At 34.0% G+C, this 21,968-nt stretch overlaps 1 protein-coding gene across 1 annotated transcript in view; it reads right to left on the bottom strand.

Moving 5' to 3' along the window:
- The window catches only part of DACH2 (dachshund family transcription factor 2), an 813,312-nt gene that overhangs the window by 95,818 nt on the left and 695,526 nt on the right, over positions 1-21,968 (bottom strand). Inside the window, exons 6-7 of the mRNA XM_047843260.1 lie at positions 6,649-6,821; positions 94-229 (exon numbers count right to left, since the gene is read on the bottom strand). Coding sequence (XP_047699216.1) covers positions 94-229; positions 6,649-6,821 — 309 coding nt within the window. The remainder of the gene's footprint in view (positions 1-93; positions 230-6,648; positions 6,822-21,968) is intronic.

Below are 21,968 nucleotides of genomic sequence, written 5' to 3'. Positions count from 1 at the left end.
AGCTCCCCAGCTTCTTTCTCCACTTTCTATTGACTAATGACGAATTTCCTGAAAGAATTTCTTTAAATTCCTTGTTTTGGGCGAGATACTTACCTGTCCTCTCTGAATGGTGATCCATCTGAGAAGGAGAACTGGACACACTGCTGCTGGGGTGGGAGGAAATTTGACTCCCAGGACAATGATTATCTTCCAGAGAGGGAACAGGAGAAGGACTCTCTGGGATCCGTTCCTGACACAAAAGGAGACACAAAAGGAAATATCATCTGTGCACCAAGTTTTTCATGTTGGTTGAGTCCATGACATTTGAAATGTTGACCTCTCCCTTATCCCAAAAGCAGGCATGTTCATGATACCTGGTATTTAACATGTAATTTTAGACAAATACATATTTTTCTTGCAAAATTAATGAGATATTATGAGAATTTAATAAGAGAGGGTGAAAGCAATAAGCATGATGTTGATATATGTTAGAGGTTTAAGAAAAGTTAATTTCCATTTCCTTTCTTAAGAAATACATTAAAATTTTACCTTGATATTTCCCTATGAACCTATTCACTGTATCATTTATGTAATAGCCAAGATTGGCATTTTAATGATTTTATTAATATAATGGTATGTCAGAATAAAATATGTAAGAATGAAAAAAAGAAATACATTCTATATTATGAACATAGGTGTGCAGTGAAGAATATTATTATTGTAAACGTTTATATTTATATAAAGTATATACCAAGCATGGAGGGTGATCCCCCTCTCTAAGATATCCCTAAGGTAAACACTTGAAAACTAGGAATAGGGGCGCCTGGGTGGCGCAGTCGGTTAAGCGTCCGACTTCAGCCAGGTCACGATCTCGCGGTCCGTGAGTTCGAGCCCCGCGTCAGGCTGTGGGCTGATAGCCTGGAGCCTGTTTCTGATTCTGTGTCTCCCTCTCTGCCCCTCCCCTGTTCATGCTCTGTCTCTCTCTGTCCCCAAAATAAATAAACGTTGAAAAAAAAATTAAAAAAAAAATAAAAAAATAAAAAAAAAAGAAAACTAGGAATAAAAATCACAAATAGTGGCATCTGGTACACGTTGAGTCTTTCCGCACAAATAAAAATTACAGAAACAGTATACACCTCCTCTATCAGACCTTAGAAATTTATTTTGAATTCTCCCAGCAAAATGGTTTGGTAATCACAGTACACAATGATGGTGTTGCAAACTAAAACTAAGACCTATGAATATCAATTGCTTAGTATTGTTTAGACATTTATAGTTTTGAATAATGAATTTGAATAAAAATAAAATATTTATTTTACATAGCTCTTCAGTAACTGTTAATAGTCCTCAAGACTTTTATGATTATGAATATTGCTATAAATCTCTGAAGTTATTCATTATGTTTATACATCACAACTTGATGAATAAATCTGACAATCATTCATTTAATTTGATCACTAAAATAACCAAATTGCTGTTTTATGCATTTATGCAATAAATGTGAATGGGTAATAGACATGCTGGGACAGAGAATGTCTGTTCTATAAAATATTTAATTCATCCTTAATAAATTTCTTAATTGTTCTAATTATCTATAATTACAACATCAGTATTCAAATCATAATAATGTTAAAAATTAATTTGTCAAATATGTGCTTATACATTTTCATATTGATTTTGCCTGAGAGGTTTAAATTTATAAATTCTCTAGATAAAACTGCTGTTTGTTTAAATACAAAAGTAGGGGCACCTGGGTGGCGCAGTCGGTTAAGCGTCCAACTTCAGCCAGGTCACGATCTCATGGTCCGTGAGTTCGAGCCCCGCATCAGGCTCTGGGCTGATGGCTCAGAGCCTGGAGCCTGTTTCCGATTCTGTGTCTCCCTCTCTCTCTGCCCCTCCCCCGTTCATGCTCTGTCTCTCTCTGTCCCCCCCCCCCAAAAAAAAAGTTGAAAAAAAAATTAAAAAAAATAAATACAAAAGTAAATAGCATGAGAGTTAAAGCTTATTATTTCGTTAGTAGAAGTTAACATTTTGCAGTGTCTTTCATTGCCGCAGGCAGAATAATGGCCCCCTAAATATCCCCTCCACAACCGAATGACCAAGACCTGTAAATATATTACCTCACATGGTAAATGGATTTTTCAGACGTGACTGAGAATCTTGAGATAAATCACACTTGGAGGCATAAAAGGAAGGTCAAAGGCAGATATTATGGGAGAATAATCAGAGAGATGCAACATTTCTGGCTTTGAAGATGGATGAAAAGAACCATGAGCCAAGAAATGTGGGTGCATTCTAGAAGTTGGAAAAGTCAAGGAAACAGATTCTTCCCTGGAAGCTACAGAAAGAAATGCAGCCCTGCCAACACCTTGATTTTAGCTTAGTGATATCCATGTTAGCTATCTGACCTATAGAACTACAAGAAAATTAATTTGCATTGTTTCAAGCCACAAAATTTGTCATATTTTGTTACAGCAGCAATGAAACACTAATATGGTCATCAATGTAGTAGGTTCACTTTTTACATGGTGTTTTATATTATTGTCTAGCAAATAATTAACATTTGATAATTTTAGTAAAATGAATAGTAGACTTTGAGTATATTAGCTGCAGTACTATATCTTAATTAAATACTGATAATTATAATTGTTATCAGACCTCAAAAACAATGTTTTAAGACAGAATTATACATTTCATTTATAATTACTATACAGATAAATACCTAGTTGTAACACTATATATACAGGACAAAAAGAAACATATAAACAAAGCAGGATAAAATAATCAACTTTTTCCCCCAAATAATTATACTTGTATTCTGCAGTAATGGTATGAGGATAAGCAGCAAGATATATATAGCCCTTGTACCACATTGTTTTATTTTCTGAAAAGACTAGCAGTTCATTAGTTGTGAAATTCAAACTAAACTGTCATGATTAAAAGCATATTCTTTGAATACTATATGTACACAGACACACACCAATGCAAGGTTTTTTTTAATGTTTATTCATTTTTTGAGAGAGAGAGAGAGAGAGAGAGAGCAAAAGTGGGAGAGGGGCAAAGAGAGAGGGAAACACAGAACCTGAAGCAGGCTCCAGGCTCTGAGCTGTTAGCACAGAGTCTGACACAGAGCTTAAACTCATGAACCATGAGATCATGACCTGAAGTCGGACACTTAACTGATTGAGCCACCCAGATGCCCCACCAATGCAAGGGTTTTTATATATAAGGTCAAAATTATTTCTCTGCCTTTTACTGTTGTATAGCCCCAATGATTCTTTCTCAAAATATGTGTATAAAATGTAGAACATTCAGTATTTGTCTTTGATTGTAACATTGGAAATTTGCTAAAAAATATATGTAATTCAATGAACTACATTTAAGTTTCATGGGCATCTGAATGAATGGATAGGAACAAATTACAGCATTTATATGGGGCAAAAATGGAACTGAACAAACAAAATCACTCTATGGTGGCAAACAGGAATCATACACACAGTAATATATGCTGCCATAATAAAAATAGAAAAAAAAATAAGTGATTCATAAAATCGATGGTTTGGAGAAGAGAATCCAACTCACAGTGGTACTTGCTCTTGTCCACTCTGCCTAATAGAAAATGAAAGCTTACTTTGATTAAAAAAAAATTGAAAGGGCATCTACATGAATATAAAATGCTATGAAAATGAGAAAAAATACAATCCTATAAAGGTGGACCCCCCAAATGTTTATTTTTTTAATTAATTTATTATTGAGACAGAGAGAGAGAGAGCAGAAGCATAGGTGGGGCAGGGTCAGAGAGAGTGGGGGAGAGAGAGAGAGAATCCCAAGCAGCTCTGCACTATCAGCATGGAGCCTGATGCGGGGCTGGAGCTCACAAACTATGAGATTGAGAGTCCTGACGTTTAACCTACTGAGCCATCCAGATGCCTCCCCCACAAATGTTTAAAATTAGCAAATGATCAAATAATATGAACTCAAGTAACTTTCTATTCAACTCCTTCTTTGACATTTTCAACATCATATTAGGTAAAACAATAAACTAACTTTGAAAACTTGATTTAGAGTGACTAACATTTTGCATGAAGTTTTATTTCTGCTTTAAGATTTTATAGTCTGCACTTTCCAAATTCAGTCAACGTTCAGTTCATTGTTATTGTTTCCCTAAGGTATCGCAGAGATCAGACTTTTTTTCACCATATAAACTGTATTAGATAAGTTTAGTGCCTTATATTGATTAAGAGTTAGGTGGGGTTAAAATGTGTGTGTGTGTGTGTGTGTGTGTGTGTGTAGCTGGGAATGTTTAATTTCTGTTAAAATAATTAATAGTTCTATGAACAATTTCTTTTCTGGAAGTAAACAGATCCATTTTTCATTCCTGTAATCAGTATGCATCTATTTAGCTACTTAACTGCAATGTGCTTTGGCTCATTAGGTGGCTACTGTTGTGTCTCAGCCTAGTTAAAAGTTCACAGCAAGTTAATCTGTTTTATTACAAATGAGAACGCAAGTGATAATGTCCTCATCATTTGCCAAATACAGGGTTAACAGTGTTTGTAACAAATAAATAAGGACATTTAAAAGGAAAATTGCATCTCCAAAATCCCAATCATTTTTAATCATTGATGACTTAATTTTATTTGCATTTGTGACTTTTACAAGCCTGTTACTCTTCACGTATTTCATTTGGGCCCTTCACGTATTTCATTTGTTTTCATTTGGAAAACAGCTGTAGCTCTTCTGAAACACTACAAGTCTTCTCCAGATTCAAAGTAGCAGAGGAGAGACATTTCCAAAATTGATACATACTTACCCAATCAATTCCCCAAATCAAAGGCTATTAGTAAAATCATCTGCAATAATAATTCAGATTCTAGCATATATGTGCATAGTTCAAGGATTATTCCTAAAAATTAAAAAAATATATAGAAAATGCTACTTACTAGTACATATTATACCCTCTTACATCATACTCTTCCCGTTTTGGGGTGGTTTATATCACAAATGGTCAAAGGAGATGTTCATCATATTGAATCATTTGCAAGTATAAAAAGCAGGGTCAATATTCAGTTTTATACAAGGTGTAACACTAAGTTTGGTTTAGGATGTAGTTTATTGGCACTAAATTATCAACTCTGCTCATTTTCATGTAGATCCTTTATTTCACCTCAATATTCCTTTACATCCTTGGAAATATGGTAGTATACACAGAATGTATGAAGTATTAATAAATTAATGTTAAATATGTGTTTATATGTATGTGTACATGTGTGTAGTTGTCTTTTAATAACAACTGTATTGGGGGTGCCTGACTGGCTCAGTCAGGAGAGCATGCGACTTTTGATCTCAGGGTCATGAGTTCAAGCCCCACTTTGGGCATGGAGCCTACATATCAATCAGTGTTAAATTGTTGCTTGTTAAGTTTGTTTGCTTGTTGTGCAAATTAAATGGGTACTTGTTGTTTATATCACATTTAGTTTGTGAGTACTGGAAGATAGAGATTAATTATATCTTCTTTATCACTTTCCCATATTGTTCATTACAGCATGCATTTATCAAGGATATGACATTTGTTGAATATAAAAAGGAATAAAGGGACAAATTGATGGGTTGCTCTTACTAACTATACTCTTTTGATCCTATATACACTTATATTATCTCTTTGCCAAAATAAAATACATATTGGCTTTTTAAGCAAAGTTCACATGATACTGGGAGAGAGGGCAAAGAGATCCTATGCCAAACTAATAGAAGACATCAGGACAGATTATAAAATACTGTTTGTGTTTCAATAGCCAATGGTCATGAGATTTTGAAAAAAATAGTATTCTAATGATGATAATGATAATAGTACAAATTATAATAAATATTTGTTTAATGTTTCACAGTTTTGAATTTTTTAAAAGTTTATTTGTTTTTGAGAGACAGAGCACGAGCAGGGGAGGGGCAGAGAGAGGGAGACACAGAATCTGAAGCAGGCTCCAGGCTCTGAGCTGTCAACACAGAGCTTGATATGGGGCTTGAACCCAAAAACCATGAGATCATGACCTGAGCTGAAGTTGGATGCTTAACCAACTGAGCCACCCAGGTACCCCAGTGTTTCATAGCTTTTAACCTCTATTTTACTCACATTATCTCTGGACAACCAACGAAGTAACTGGGATAGATTATTACTATGACATATCGTTTACAATTGAGGAAACAAGTTCATGCTTGTTATGACAAGGTTAAATATCATATCCAATGTTATTCAGCTAAGTAGCAGGATAAGAATTGAACCTAGGATCTTTCTGTTTACAAGTCCTGTATGGTATATACTACTCAACAATTGCCTTCCAGACACCAAAAAGGTGTACAGTGTTTATTTCACCCAGCAAAGTACTGTACTCTGCCATTACCCTTTCTATGCCTCTCACACACTGTGCTTATGACTGCAAGACATGAAGCTAGAATTAAAGGTGAGATCTGTGGTCATTGAATAAGAACAAACAAACACAAACTACCTTAGCAGGAATAGTCATAAATAAAATTCATCAATATTATCTATATGCTAAGCAACTGAGTCAATGAGCCGTATGTTTATACTGAAGTTGCAGTGGTAATGTTAATATTTTCTCAAAATTTACATGTAATTAAAATCTTTGTCCTCTTTCAAATCATAATTCTTACCTTTATAACAGAGGTCCCAGCTCTGGAGAGTGGACTGTGAATCTGGGCTGCAGCAGCCATGTTGGCAATAGTATTGAGATGGTTCATCTGATTCATTGCCATGGCAACTGATGCAGGAGGTAAGCTGACTGGAAGTAGGGGATGTGGCATCATCATAAATGGCAGATCCAGTCCTAAAAGAGACAGTGTATGTTAAATTATTATATTTGTCACATTGTTTGGACAAAGGAAAATCACATCAAAATTGATACTATAGTAGAAGTAATGAAAAATGTATCTGAATTCACTCTTTCTTTTAAAGTAAGTTTTATTATACCCTAGTATCTCTTTGGGCAATTAATTGTATCTAGGATTTAATATTGCTTTATAATTTAAAAAATATTCCTATATCCATAAGCTTTTATTTATCAATATTCTTTGTTCTTGTTCTCACTCCTAAAGTATTCATAAGATGAAATTTGTTTTACTCATGAAACCAAAATCTTTAAGCCAAACATCATTTTTTTACCAAGAAGTAACTTTCTTTTTAATCATTACAATATATTGATGTGTTACCAGTTTCTAACTTAACACATTTTTAGAATATATAATAGTGATGCTGGCATGACAGGATGTAGATTGTCTAGGTTGCAGAATTATTGAAGAAAATAAGACTTGGAATATGGTCTACACTCTTAGTCATATATCTCTAAAATGGATGCTCTGGCTCTAATTTGAAGATTCTGTCAATAAGGAGTAATGCCCTATCAAAATATTCAACGTATTTTCAGTTTAATAACAAATACCAACATCATTGATTAATGTCTGGAATTCTGTTTTCTTATGCAAGGTGAAATAGTTTTCACGTATTTTAAATTTCTCAATTAATATCTTTCAAGTATTATCCACATTATACTTATGGTAGCCACAGATATGTCAACATGAAAAGGGTAACAAATTGAATTTTTTTTCTACTTACCCATTATGAGCTTGAGATTTGTGAGGAAACATGTTTGAACAGAGGCTAGGGAAATTTAGCCTAACATTATGGATGTTAACATCACTATGATAAGTAAACCATAACACTTTACAATATATTTTAAACTATTGCTTCAACAGTAATCTTGCCTTCATTTGGACAGAAACCGAGAAACAAGTAATCTTTAACAGATGTTCTAAAATACCCTTGCCTATAATTTTCCTAAATTATTGCAGATTATAGAAATCTACAATGGACAGTGCTTATGTTGATCCCAAATGCAATTATCCACTATTAATAATATCCCTTGATCCTTTTTGCCATTCCCTCATTTTTTCTTACTTTGAAAATCACAAAAACTAGTGAACAACGATGAATCTATAGAAAGTATAATTAGAATCCTCCTAAATATCATTCCTGAAAACAACAGTAACAGTAATAAAAATTGTCAAAACACATACATTTAAGAGAAAAAGCAGGCTAGACAAAAATTCTGTTAATTGATTCAAGGTTTGTCTCTTGGGCTCAACAATGATGGTTGAATAAAACCAGAAAAAATTCAAAGTTGTGCAATGTAGTAAAACACATTTAACAGGTCTCATAAAAAACTAAAGTGATCATCTCAATTAAAGGAACTCCTATATAAAGAACACAATAGTCACTAATATTTGTGACCAAAACAGCCATAAATACACTGTTATTAAAAATACACAAGGATTTAAAAATGTTAGAAACTTAAATTCTGCATGGAAACCAAGGAGAACATACTCTGTACTTTCCATGACTGCATATCCCCACAGAATATTAACAAAATATTTTAAACTTTACCCCTATTAATTCATTTATGGCTCACTATCTCCAAATCCTTTTAAGAAGCAATCTACCAAACCAAACTTTTTAGTTATGAAAATTTACCCTGTGATTATTAATTTCCTAGAGAAGCCTCAATAAAGTGTAAGCACAGATTTAAAAAATGGTCTTCCAGGGCACCTGGGTGGCTCAGTCGGTTAAGTGGCCAACTTCGGCTCAGGTCATGATCTCTCTGTCCGTGAGTTCGAGCCCCGTGTCGGGCTCTGTGCTGACAGCTCAGAGCCTGGAGCCTTTTTCAGATTCTGTGCCTCCCTCTCTCTGACCCTCCCCCATTCATGCTCTGTCTCTCTCTGTCTCAAAAATAAATAAACATTAAAAAATTTAAATAAAATAAATAAATAAAATAAAAAATGGCCTTCCAAAATTACTTGGAATTACTTGGATTATACTCATCATATGACTTTGCTATAATAAGATATTGTATACCACATATTAATTTAATCACTGTTTATCTTTTCCCTGAAATCTTCACTTTATGCTTAACATAATAGTAACCATCAACGATGCAAATAGGTTTCTATATAAGGCTCTCACTTACTAAACATAATTATAGACTTCAATTCTTCTTTGTGTACTCAGAGTCTTAGTAGAAAATTGATAAAACTGTATATGAAAAGTAGCCATCAGTGCCTCCCTTTACCACTCATATGTTTAAGTAAGCCTTTGTTCAATTTACATTTTTCTTAACAATGTAATAATTCCTCACTCTCCAAAGATTTTCAGCATCTTTCAGACACCATCTGGCCATATCAAGTCATATGCCTACTTAAAGTCCAAATGACTTGCAAACTAAATGCAAACTATAAACAGAATTTAACATCCTATTGGCAGTTTTAAAATACAATTAATCCAACGTTTCAAATGACCATGCAGGACCTAAATGTGATCATGACCTGCAATAACTGTTAATTGACTATAATATCCTAGACTCTAAGCTAATATTTACTTCACTGGCCAGTTTAACAGTGACTCCACATGAGTTGCACATGCAAAGCATATGCAAATATGAACTATGTAAGTCAACCTTTTACCAAAGTTGAAAACATTAAATTAAGAGCCATCAAAAGTACATCACACTCCAGCAATCTGGCTCATTTTAGTCACATACCAGAAATGTATAGACTTTGAATGGTATGGTAATTAAAATCATTTTTTTAATCACCAAAATGAGTCATCTCTTTCCTATTAACCTCAAGGTCATCATGCCAGCTACTATAAGCATTTTTTGTATAGCATCTTGGTATTCCAGCAAATCTTACAACTTTTATGTAAGTAAATAGCATCACCTCTTTCTAGATATTAAGACTATAAACTTCAGTATAACGCTAATACTCCTAAAATCCCACACTCATTTGACATCCAAGTCATGTTGACCTCTGTAATATCTTCACATTTCTACAGTCAGCTACCAATCCTATCATAACCGTTTGGTACCCTGGCTTTCTGATTGGTTTTTCAACACCATTTCATTTGCCTCTCCACTCCAATTTTAAGACGTTCAGTGGCTACTTACTGTTTCCAAAATAAAGTATAAACTCTGGTTTGTTGTGAACTGAATTTTTTAGCTTTGATATATCTTTCCCTAAATGACACATAGGTGCAATCATACACTATTTTGTGTTTTCAGACTGGCGTTTTTTCACTTATAAATATTCATTCACATTTCTTCAAAATTGTATTTTTATTTTTTTTCTACAAGTGTAGTTGACAATCCATGTTACATGTTCACAAGTTTATACATTATGTTATGCTCACTGCAAGTGTAGCTACTGTCACCATGCAACACTATTACAATATCATGGACCACATTCCTTATGCTGTACCTTTTATTCCTGTGATTTATTCATTACATAATTGGAAGGCTGTATATCCCACTCCCCCTCACCTATTTTGCCCATTTCCCTCACATGGAAACCATCAGCTTGTTCATTACTAACAAGCCTGATTCTGCTTTCCATTGGATTATTTCTCTTTTTTAAGATTCCACAAATGAGTGAAATCGTATGGTATTTATCTTTCTCTGACTTATTTCACTTAACATAATACCCTTTAGGTACATCCATGCTTTACAAATGGCAAGATCTCATCCTTTTTTATGGCTTAAAAATATTATATTATGTATGTATACACACTGCATCTTCTGCATCCAATTGTCTATCAATGGATGCATTTTGCTTTCATTATTTAGGCTATAATAAATAATGCTTCAATAAATATAGTGGTGAATATAAATTTACACTTAATGTTTTGATTTTTTTGGGGTAAAAATCCAGTAGAGGGATTGTTGGATATGATCTTTATGGTTTAAATTTTTTGAGGAACCTCCATACTGCTTTATGAATTAGTACACAGATTTACATTTCCACCAGGAGTACACAAGGGTTCCATTTTCTCCATATCCTCACCAAACTTGTTATCTCTTGTCTTTTGATACTGACCATTCTGGCATGTGTAGGGTGATATCTGTTTGTAGTTTTAATCTGCATTTCTCTGAATATTAGTGATGTTGAGCATCTTTTCATGTTTATATTGGCCACTGTAAATGCCTTTGGGAAAATGTCTATTCAGGTTCTCTGCCCATTTTATAATCATATTGTTTGCTTGCCTGTTTTTTGGTGTTGAGTCATGTAACTTCATTTTGTTTTGGTTTTAATTTAAAAATCTAGTTAGTTAACATACAGCATAATATTACTTTAAGGAGTGCGATATAGTGATTCAGCACTTCCATATATCACCTGGTGCTCATCACAACAACTGTATTCCTTAATCCCCATCACCCATTTAACCCTTCCTGCCACCAAACTCCCTTCTGGCAACCATCAGTTTGTTTTCTAGAGTTATGAATCTGTTTCTTGATTTGCCACACTCTCTCTCTTTTTATCCTCTTTGTTCATTTGTTTCTTAAATTCCACATATGAGTGAAATCATGTAGTATTTGTCTTTCCCTGACTGACTACCTTACTTAGCATAATACTGTACAGTTACATGCATGTGGTTGCAAATGGCAAGATTTCATTATTTTTTATGACTGAGTAGTATTCCATTGTACATATATATCACATCTTTTTCAATTCATCAGTTGATGGACATTTGGGCTGCTTCCATAATTTGGATATTGTAGATAATGCTGCTATACACATCGTGCATGTATCCATTTGAATTAGTATTTTTGTATTCTTTGGGTAAATACCTAGTAGTGCAGTTGCTGGATCCTATTTTTAACCTTTTGATGAACCCCTGTACTGTTAACCAGAGTGGCTGCATGAATTTACATTTCCCATCAACACTGCAAGAGGGTTCCCATTTCTCCACATCCTCACTAACAACTGTTGTTTCTTGTGTTGTTTTTTGGCCATTCTGACAGGTGTGAGGTAGTGTCTCCCTGTAGTTTCAACTTGCATTTCCCCATTGATAAGTGATAATGAACATCTTTCCATGTGTCTGTTGGCCATTTGTATGTCTTCTTTGGAAAAAATACCTATCCATGTCTTCTGCCCATTCTTTCAGTGGTTGTTAGTTTTTTGGGTGTTAAATTTTTTTAAGTTATTTATATATTTGGCTACTAACTCTTTATCAGATAAGTCATTTACAAATATCCTCTTCCACTCTGTAGGTTGCTTTTAAATTTTGTTTAGTTTCCATCACTGTGCACCATTTGATTATGATGTAGTCCCAATAGTTTATTTTTGCTTTTGTTTCTGCTGCCTCAGGAGACATATCCAGAAAGAAGTTGCTATAGCCAATGTCAAAGAAGTTACTGCCTGTGTTCTCTTCTAGGATTTTTATGGTTTCAGATACCACATTTAGGTCTTTAATCCATTTTGAATTTACTTTTGTGTGTGGTGCAAAAAATTGGTCCAGTTTCTTTCTTTTGCATGTTGCTGTCCAAGTTTACCAACACCATTTGCTAAAGAGACTGTCTTTTTCCCATTGGATTTTTTTTTTCTACTTTGTCAAAGATTAGTTGACCATATAATTGTTGGTTCATCTCAAGGTTTTCTACTCTCACCTATGGATCTCTATGTCTATTTTTTGTGCTAGTCCCATACTGTTTTCATTACTACAGCTTTGCAATATAGCTTGATGTCTAGAATTGTGATGCCTCCTTCTTTTATATTATTTTTAAAGGTTGCTGTGGCCATTAAGGATCTTCTGTGGTTCCATACATATTTTCAGAATGTTTGTTCTAGTTCTGTGAAAAGTGCTAGTGGTATTTGGATAGAGATTGCATTAAATATGCAGATTTCTTTGGATAGTATAGACATTTAAACAATATTTGTTTTTCCAATTCATGAGCATAGAATGTCTTTCCATTTCTTCATTTCATCTTAATTCCTTTCATAAGTGTTTTATACTTTTCAAGGTACAGGTTTTTCACCACTTTGGTAAGGATTATTCCTAGATACCTTATTATTTTTGGTGTAATTGTAAATGGGATTAATTATTTAATTTATTTTTCTGATGTTTCATTATTAGTGTATAGAAATGCAACAGATTTCTGTACATTGATGTATCCTGTGACTTTATTGAATTTGTTTATCAGTTCTAGCAGTTTTTAGGTGGTGCATTTTAGATTTTCTTTGTATAAGTATCATGTCATCCATAAAAAGTGAAGGCTTTACTTCTTCCTTGCAGATTTGGATCACTTTTATTTCTTTTTTTGTTAGTTTTCTGATTGCTGTGGCTAGGAGTTCCAGTAGTACGTTAAACAACAGTTGTTAAAGTGGACATCCTTGTCTTCTTCCTTACCCATAGAGGAAAAGTCCTCAGGTTTTCCACATTGAGGATAATATTAGCTGTGGGGTTTTCATACAGGGCCTTTATTACATTGAGGTATGTTCCCTCTAAACCTACTTTCTTGAGAGTTTTTATCATGAATGGATGTTGTACTTTGTCAAGTGCTTTTCCTTAATCTATTGAAATGATTATATGATTTTTATCCTTTCTGTTATTGATGTTATGCATCACCTTGATTGACTTGTGAATATAGAACCACTCTTGGAACCCAGGAAGAAAACTCATTTGATCATGTAAAGGATTTTTAAATGTGTTGTTGGATTTGATTTGCTAGAATTTTATTGAGAATTTTTCCGTATATGTTCATCAGAGATATTGGCCTGAAGTAGTCCTTTTATGTGGTGTTTTTATCTGGTTTTGGTATTAGGGTAATGTTGGCCTCATGGAATGAATTTGGAAGTTTCCCTTTCTTTTCTATTTTTTGGAATATTTGAGACAAATAGGTACTAGCTCTTCCTTAAAAGTTTGGTAGAATTCTCCTTTGAAGCCATCTGGTTCTGGACTTTTGTTTGATGGTAATTTTTTGATTACTGATTCAATTTATTTGCTGGTTATCAGTCTGTTGGAGTTTTCTATTTCTTCTTTTTTCAGTTTTGATAGTTTCATGTTTCTAGGCATTTACCCTTTTCTTCCAGGTTGTCCAATTTCTTGGCATATAGTTTTTCATAATATTTTCTTATAATTGTGTTTCTGTGGTGTTGGTTGTTATTTCTACTCTCTCATTTGTGATTTTATTTAATTGAATCTTTTTTTTTGGTTTTTGATAAGTCTGGATAGATGTTTATCAATTTTATTGATTTTTTTTCAAAGAACCATCTCCTGGTTTCATTTATGATCTATTATTGATTGAGTTTCTATATCATTTATTTCTGCTCTAATCGTTATAATTTCCTTCCTCTCAATGGCTTCAGGCTTTGGTTGTGGCTCTTTATCTAGCTCCTTTAGGTATAAGATTATGTTATTTATTTCAGATTTTTCTCATTTCTTGAGGTACAACTGTAGTGCAAAATACTTCCCTCTTAGGACAACTTTTGCTACATCCTAAAAGTTTTGGACCATTTTGTTTGCATTTTCATTTGTTTCCATGTATTTTTTAATTTCTTTTTTGATTTCCTGGTTGACAATTCATTGTTTACTAGCATGCTGTTTAACCAACATATATTTATGGTGTTTCCAGTTTGTTTTTTTTTCCTTAGCTTGACTACTAATTTCATCACATTATGGTTAGGAAAGGTGGATGGTATGGATTCAATCTTTTCATATTTATTAAGGTCTGTTTGGATGCCTAATATGTGATATATTATGGACAGTGTTCCATGTGCACATGAAAATAATACATATTCTGTTGTTTTAGGATGTAATGTTCTTCATATATCTGTTAAGTCAATCTGGTCCAGTGTGTCTTTCAAAACTTTTGTTTCCTAACTGAGGGTTGATGGGGGGTGGGAGGGAGGAGAGGGTGGGTGATGGGTATTGAGGAGGGCACCTTTTGGGATGAGCACTGGGTGTTGTATGGAAACCAATTTGTCAATAAATTTCGTAAAAAAAAAAAAAAAACTTTTGTTTCCTTGTTAATTTTATGTTTAGATGATCTGTCCATTGATGTAAGTGGGGTGTTAAAATCCCCTATTGTTGTATTATTATCAATTAATTACATTTTGTTTGTTATTAATTGTTTTATATATTTGGGTACTCACATGCTGCATGCATAAATATTTACAATTGTTGTATCTTCTACTTGGGTAGAAGTCTACTTTAATAAAGTCTACTTTATTATTTTGTAGTGCCTTTCTTTATCTTTCATTAACATTTTTTAAAATCTAGTTTGTCTAATATAAATATAGCTATCCTGGCTTTTTGACATCCATTTGCATAAAAAATGTTCCTCTATCCCCTCACTTTCAATATTCCAGCATCTTTAAATTAAAAATTAATATTTTCTGGCAGCATTTGGATTGGTCTTTTTTATCCATTCTGACACCTTATGACTTTTGATTGGAGCATTTCATCCATTTATATTCAAAATAATTATTGATAGATAAGTATTTATTGCCACTTTATTACTTGTTTGTAATTGTTTCTGGAGATTTTTTTTTGATCCTTTATTGCCTTTCTCTCCTTCATGTTTTGTTGATTTTTTTATTACTGATATATTTGGATTATTTTATCTTTATTCTTTGCATGTTTATTAGTGGTTTTTTTTTCAATGTATGGTTACCATTAGGTTTATATGTATCTTCTCTAAATAGCAGTCTATATTCAGTTGATGGTCATTAAATTTTGATGCCATTCTTTTCTCATCTCTCCTCTGTTTTAGGTATATATTATTATATTTTATATCCTTTTTTGTGTGAGTTCCTTGACAGAATTTTACGGTAGTATTCATATTTACTGCTTTGTTGTTTCCTACCTGTGTTACTTTTGGCCTCTCCTTTCCTCTGGATATGCCTTCTTTAATAATCCTTGCAGGGCCAGTTTAATGGTCATGAACTCCTTTAGTTTCTATCTGTCTGGGAAACTCTTTATCTCTCTTTCTATTCTGAATCATAGCCTTCCGGATATAGTATTCTTGGTTGCAGGTATTTCCCATTCAGTAATTTGAATATATCATGCCATTCCCTTTCTGGATTGCCAAATTTCTGTCGGGAAATCTCCAGTTAGCTTTAAGGGTTTTCCTTTGTAAGTTAAGGACTTCTTTTGTCTTGCTGCTTTTAATATTTCTTTTCTTTATCACTATTTTTTGCAAATGTAATTACAATATGTCTTGGTATTGGCCTGCTTTTGTTGACTTTGATAGGAGTTTCCTATACCTCCTGGATCTGAGCATTTGTTTCCTTTCCCAGATTAGGGAAGTGTTCAGCTATTATTTATTCAAATAAATTTTCTGCCCAGTTTTATCCCTCTTCTTTTCCTCAGACTCATATAATGAAACTGTATAATGTTTGATAGAGTCACTGAATTCCTTAAGTCTATTATCTTTTTGCATAATTCTTATTTTTCGCTTTTGCTCAACTTCATTTCCATCAATTACTTTGTGTTTTAGGTCATTAATTTCTCTGCTTTTTCCAGTCTGTTCTCATTGCATCAAGCATGTTCTAGTAATCGTTTGTTGGACACTTCCTCTCTGATTTATTCTTTTTTTAACTTTTATCTGTGTGATAAAGATTTCACTGATGTCTTCTAATCTTTTCTCAATCCCAGTGAGTATCCTTGTCATTGTTTCTTTAAATTTTCTATCATCCATGTTAATTATATCTTTTTCACTTAGATCCCTTGTTGTGGCCTTGTCTTGTTCTTTCATTTGGGATGATATCCTCTCTCTTGAGATTGTTTTTGTCTCTGCCTTCTTCTGTGTTAGGCAAGGATATTATATGTCCTGCTTCTGAAATTAATGGCCTTTTGAAAAAGATGTTATGTAGAGTCGAGAGTCTGGTGAACCAGGGAATATCTCTGGTGTATGTTTTATGTGCTCTGTTCTTGTGCTTTGGTTGCTCTTTCCCGCAGGCCAGTCGTCTGCAGAGGGTCTTCTTGCCTCCTGTGGGAGGTGTTTGGTCCCTGGTTTGAATGTGGTGAGTTCTAACTGGATGTATTCTGGTCTGCTTGTGAAATGAGCCCTGACAGCACCTCAAACAGAACGGAGGGTTTGCAAAACTCTCTGGAGGGGAAGAGGTAGCATGGGCATGGCTTTGTGTGGGACTTCTGGGGAAGGGGCCCTCTGGGCTGGGATTGAGGCAAATGTGACTGAGTAGGGTGGTTCCACCATAGTGCAGGTGATGGTGCTTGGTGTAAGCATGTTAGGAACCCAGTGTCAGTGCTACATTGCTTCCTGAAGGTGGCTCTGTGTTTATGCTGAGAGGTTTGGGATGGAAATAGCACCATCCAGCTCCTTTGTTTCTAGAGAAGTGTCTCTGAGTGCTGACTCTCAGGGATGTGCTTTGAGAACAGTGAATAATCTCCTGTGTGCCTCAGGTGCTCTTCAGATCACTGTTTCCATGCTGTCCAGCCCTGGGCTGTTTGCCTGCCTTCTCTCCAGGAGCAGAGCAATACCCTCCAGGCTCTATTCCAGTCACACCCGCTGACTATTAATATTCTAGGCTTTAAGCCCTGCTGGTTGCAAGAACCCTCAAAATCCCATCCCTCTTTTTTTTCCATGCCAATGGCCATGGGGAAATATTCTCCATGTGCATTACCCTGTGTGATCCTCTCTCTTATGCCTTTGCCCAGAACCCTGGATTCCTTCCTTCTGCAGCAGCTGTGATCTGTTTCTTCCCTAATCCTCATCTCTGTACTTACTACCTTCTTTGATGTGGCCTATTTTCTACCTTTAATTGTGTAGTATTTTTCTGTCAGTCTTAAGGTGATTTCTGTGGTATTTAGGATGATTTGGTAGTTATGTAATTTTGTTTGTGGGATGAAGTGAGACTAGGGTCTTCCTAGTTTGCTACCATCTTCTAAACTCCATATAAGTTCTTTATATACTTTGGATATTTACACCTTATATGGTATATCATTTGCAAATATATCCTTCCCTTCAGTAGGTTGCCTTTTGTTTTGTTGACCATATAATTGTGGGTTTATTTCTAGGTTCTCTATTCTGGTCCTTTGATCTATGTGTCTTATTTTTGTTACAGTGCCATTCTATTTTGATTATTACAGCTTTGTTGTGTGCCTTGAAACCTGTAATTGTGATACCTCCAGGTTTGTGTGTATGTGTGTGTGTTTATGATTGCATTAGGAAATTTGTGTCTTTTGTGGTGCCACAAAAATTTTAGTATTATTTGTTATAGATTTGTTAAAAGTGTTGGTATTTTGATAAATATTGCATTGAATCTCTAGATTGCTTTGGGTAGCATAGACATTTTAACAATATTGGTTCTTCCAATCAATGAGAATGGAATTTCTTTCCAATTGCTTGTGTCATCCTCAGTTTCTTTCCTGGGTGTTTTGTGTTTTCAGAGTACAGATCTTTTACCTCTTTGGTTAACTGTATTTCTAGGTATTTTATCCTAATTGGTGGAACTGTAAATGGATGGTTTTCATAAAATTTCTTTCTGCTCCATTGTTATTAGTGTATAGAAATGGTACCAATTTCTGGGTTTTAATTTTGTATCGTGCAACTTTATTGAATTAATTTATTCTAGTAGTCTTTTGGTGGAGTCTTTAGGGATTTGTGTATTTAGTATCATATCATGTGAAACTAATGGAATTTTACTTCTTTCTTACCTATTTGGATAATTTTAAATTTCTTTTTCTTGTCTTACTATTGTAGCTAGGATTTCCAGTTGATAAAAGTGACAAGATTAGACATCCTTTTTTTTCCTAATCTTAGAGAAAATGCTTTCAGTTTTTCTTCACTAAAATGTTGGCTATGAGTTTTTCATATATGGCCTTTAAATTTAGAGCTATTTTCCCTCAATACTCATTTTGTTGAGAATTTTCATCATGAACAGATTTTAAATTTTGTCAAATTCTTTTTTTGCATCTATTTAAATGATCATATTATTTTTATCCTTAGTTCTGTTGATGTGGTGTATGGTGTTGATTGACTTGTGAATATTGAACCATCTTTTCATCCCCAGAATAAATCCTACTTGATCTTGGTGAGTACTCCTTTTAATCTATTGTTAAATATGGTTTGCTAGTATTTTGCTGATGATTTTTACATTTATGTACATCAGGGATATCAACCTGTAGTTTTCTTTTTTTTTATGGTGCCTGTCTGGTTTTGATACAGGAAAAGGATGGCCTTGTATAATGTACCTGAAAACCTTTCTTCCTCTTCTATTTTTTTTTTTTTTGGAATATTTTGAGGAAAATAGTACTGACTTTTCTTTAAATGTTTGGTAGTATTCACTTGTGAAGACATCTGGTCTGGAAGTTTTATTTTTTGGTAGTGTTTTGCATACTGATTCAATTTTGTTACTTGTTATCTGTATCTTCAGATTTTCTATTTCTTCATGGTCAAGTTTTGAAAGATTGTTGCCAGGAATTTATCCACTTATTCTAGTTTGTCCAATTTGTGACATATAATTTTTCATAATATTCTTTCATAATCTTTTGTATTTTTGTTGCCATATTTTTCTTATTTCTTCTTTGATTACTTAGCTAATGCACTGGTTGTTTAATATCATGTTATTTAACCTCCATATATTTGTATTTTTTCTAGTTTTATTCTTGTGATTGATTTCTAGTTTCTTATTATTGTGGTCAGAAAAGATGTGTAATATAATTTCAATCTTTTTTAAATTTACTGAAGCTTGCTCTGTGGCCTAACATGTTATCTGTTCTGGAAAATGTTGCATGTGCACTTGAAAAGAATGTGTATTCTGTTGTATTGGGATGGACTATGGTATGTATTTATTATGTCCATCTGGTCTAATGTATCATTCAAAGACATTGTTTACTTATTGATTGTCTACCTGAATGATCTATCCATTGATGTAAGTAGTGTGTTTAAGTCTCATACCATTCCTGTATTAACATCTACTTCTCTATATTTGTCTAATTTTTGCTTATGTGTCTAAGTGGTCCAATGTACAGGCATAGATATTTAAAATTGTTGTATCTTCCTGTTGTATTGATCCCTTTTTTTATTATTTAATGCCGTTCTATATATGCTGTTTACTCTCCATGTATTTTTGGATATTCCAGGTGTCTTTTTGTTAATTTTTAGTTTAATTCCATTACAACTAAGAGCATATTTTGTATGATTTCTATTCCATGAAGTACCCGTAATGTAATCTATCATTTTTTCCTTGTGCAAATAGGTGCTTTTCACAGTACTCATGGGCAGAAAAAGCTGCTCTGTGATTGTGCAGACTGATTATATACTTTCAAGTTGGAGGGGGTAGAGATAAAGGAAGTTTCTAAAGGGATTTCCATATGTTAAAGAAGACTTACAGGATCCTGGAGGTCTATTGTAAAGCTAATTTGCTTTTTGCCTCTAGCATATCTAGTTTAGTGAATGTTCTATGTAAATTTAAGAAGAATGTATATTCTCCTATTGTTGGATGAAATATTCTATAAAAGTCCATTAGATCAGGTCGATTAATGGTGCTTTTCGATTCAATTATACCCTTCTTGAATTTCTGCCTCCTGAATATGCCCATTTCTGATAAAAGAGTATTGAGGTCTCCAACTAAAAGAGTGGATTCATCTATTTCTTCTGACAGTTCTATCAGTTTTTACCTCACATTTTTTGATACTCTGTTAATACAAGCAAACACATTAAGACTTGTTAATATCTTCTTGAAGAATTGAGCTCTTTATCATTATGTAATACCCCTCTTCGTCCTTACAGTTTTTCTTGTTCTGAAATCTACTTGGTCTGAAATTAATATAGCTATACCTACTTTTGATTAGTGTTAAAATATTATATATTTCTCCATTCTTTTATTTTTTGATTGGAGCATTTAGTCCATTTACATTCAGAGTGATTATTGAAAGATATGAATTTAGTGCCATTTTGTTACCTGTAGAGACATTTTGTTTCTGATAATGTTCTCTGGTACTTTCTCGTCTTTGTTGCTTTTCTAGTCTTTGCTTCTAGTCTTTTTTTTTATCCTCCACTTAAAGACTCTTCCTTAAAATTGCAGCTTGCAGGGCTGGTTTAGTGATCATGAACCCATTTAGTTTTTGTTTGGGAAACTATTTTTCTCTCCTTCTATTCTGAATGACAGCCTTGCTTGATGATGAAGTCTTGGCTTCAGGGCGCCTGGGTGGCTGTCAGTTAACCATCCAACTTCAGCCCAGGTCATGATCTCTCAGTTTGTGAATTTGAGCCCTGCATCAGTCTCTGTGCTGACAGCTTGGATCCTGGAGCCTGCTTCAAATTCTGTGTCTCCCTCTCTCTCTGCCCCTCCCTCACTTGTGCTCTCTCTCTCTCTCTCTCTCTCTCTGAAAAATAGATAAACATTAAAAAATATTTTTAAAAAGATTTCTTGGCTGCATATTTTTTCCCATTCAGCACATTGAATATTTCCTGCCACTACCTTCTGGCCTGCTAAGTTTCAGTGAACATGTCTGCTATTAACCTTATGTGTCTACCCTTGTTGTTTAAGGACCTTTTGTCTTTAGCTGCTTTCAGAATTTTCTCTTCATCTTTGTATTTTTCAAGTTTCACTATGATATGTCATGGTATTGACCTGTTTTTGTTGATTTTGAGTGGAGTTTTCTGTGCCTCTTGGACTTGAATGCCTATTTCCTTCCCCAGATTAGGAAAGTCCTCAGCTGTAATCTGTTCAAATAAACCTTCTGCATCTTTTTCTTCCTGTTCTTATTCTGGGACTTCTATCATATGGACACTGTTTCATTTTATGGAATTACTAAGTTCTCTAAGTCTCCCCTCATTATCTATTAGTTCCCTTTCCCTCTTCTTTTCAGCTTCATTCTTTTCCATAATTTTATCTTCTATATCACATATTCTCTCCTCTGCTTCTTCAATCCTCATTGTGACTGTATCCATTTGGTTTTGCATCTCAGTTACAACATTTCTTATTTCAGCCTGACTACTTTTTTAGGTCTTTGATCTCTGTAGCAAGGGTTTCTCTTGTGTTTTTTATGCTTTTTTCAAGCCCAGCTAGTAGTATTATGAATGTTTATCTAAATTCTTGTTCAGATATATTGCCTATATCTGTTTTGAGCAAGTCTCTGGTTGTGATTTCTTCTTGACCTTCCTTTTGGGAAGAATTACTCC

This window comes from Prionailurus viverrinus, chromosome X (assembly GCF_022837055.1).
Source record: "Prionailurus viverrinus isolate Anna chromosome X, UM_Priviv_1.0, whole genome shotgun sequence".
NCBI lineage: Eukaryota > Metazoa > Chordata > Mammalia > Carnivora > Felidae > Prionailurus > Prionailurus viverrinus.
The sequence above is the reverse complement of the archived record's forward strand: the minus strand, read 5'-3'. Positions and strand labels throughout refer to the sequence as shown.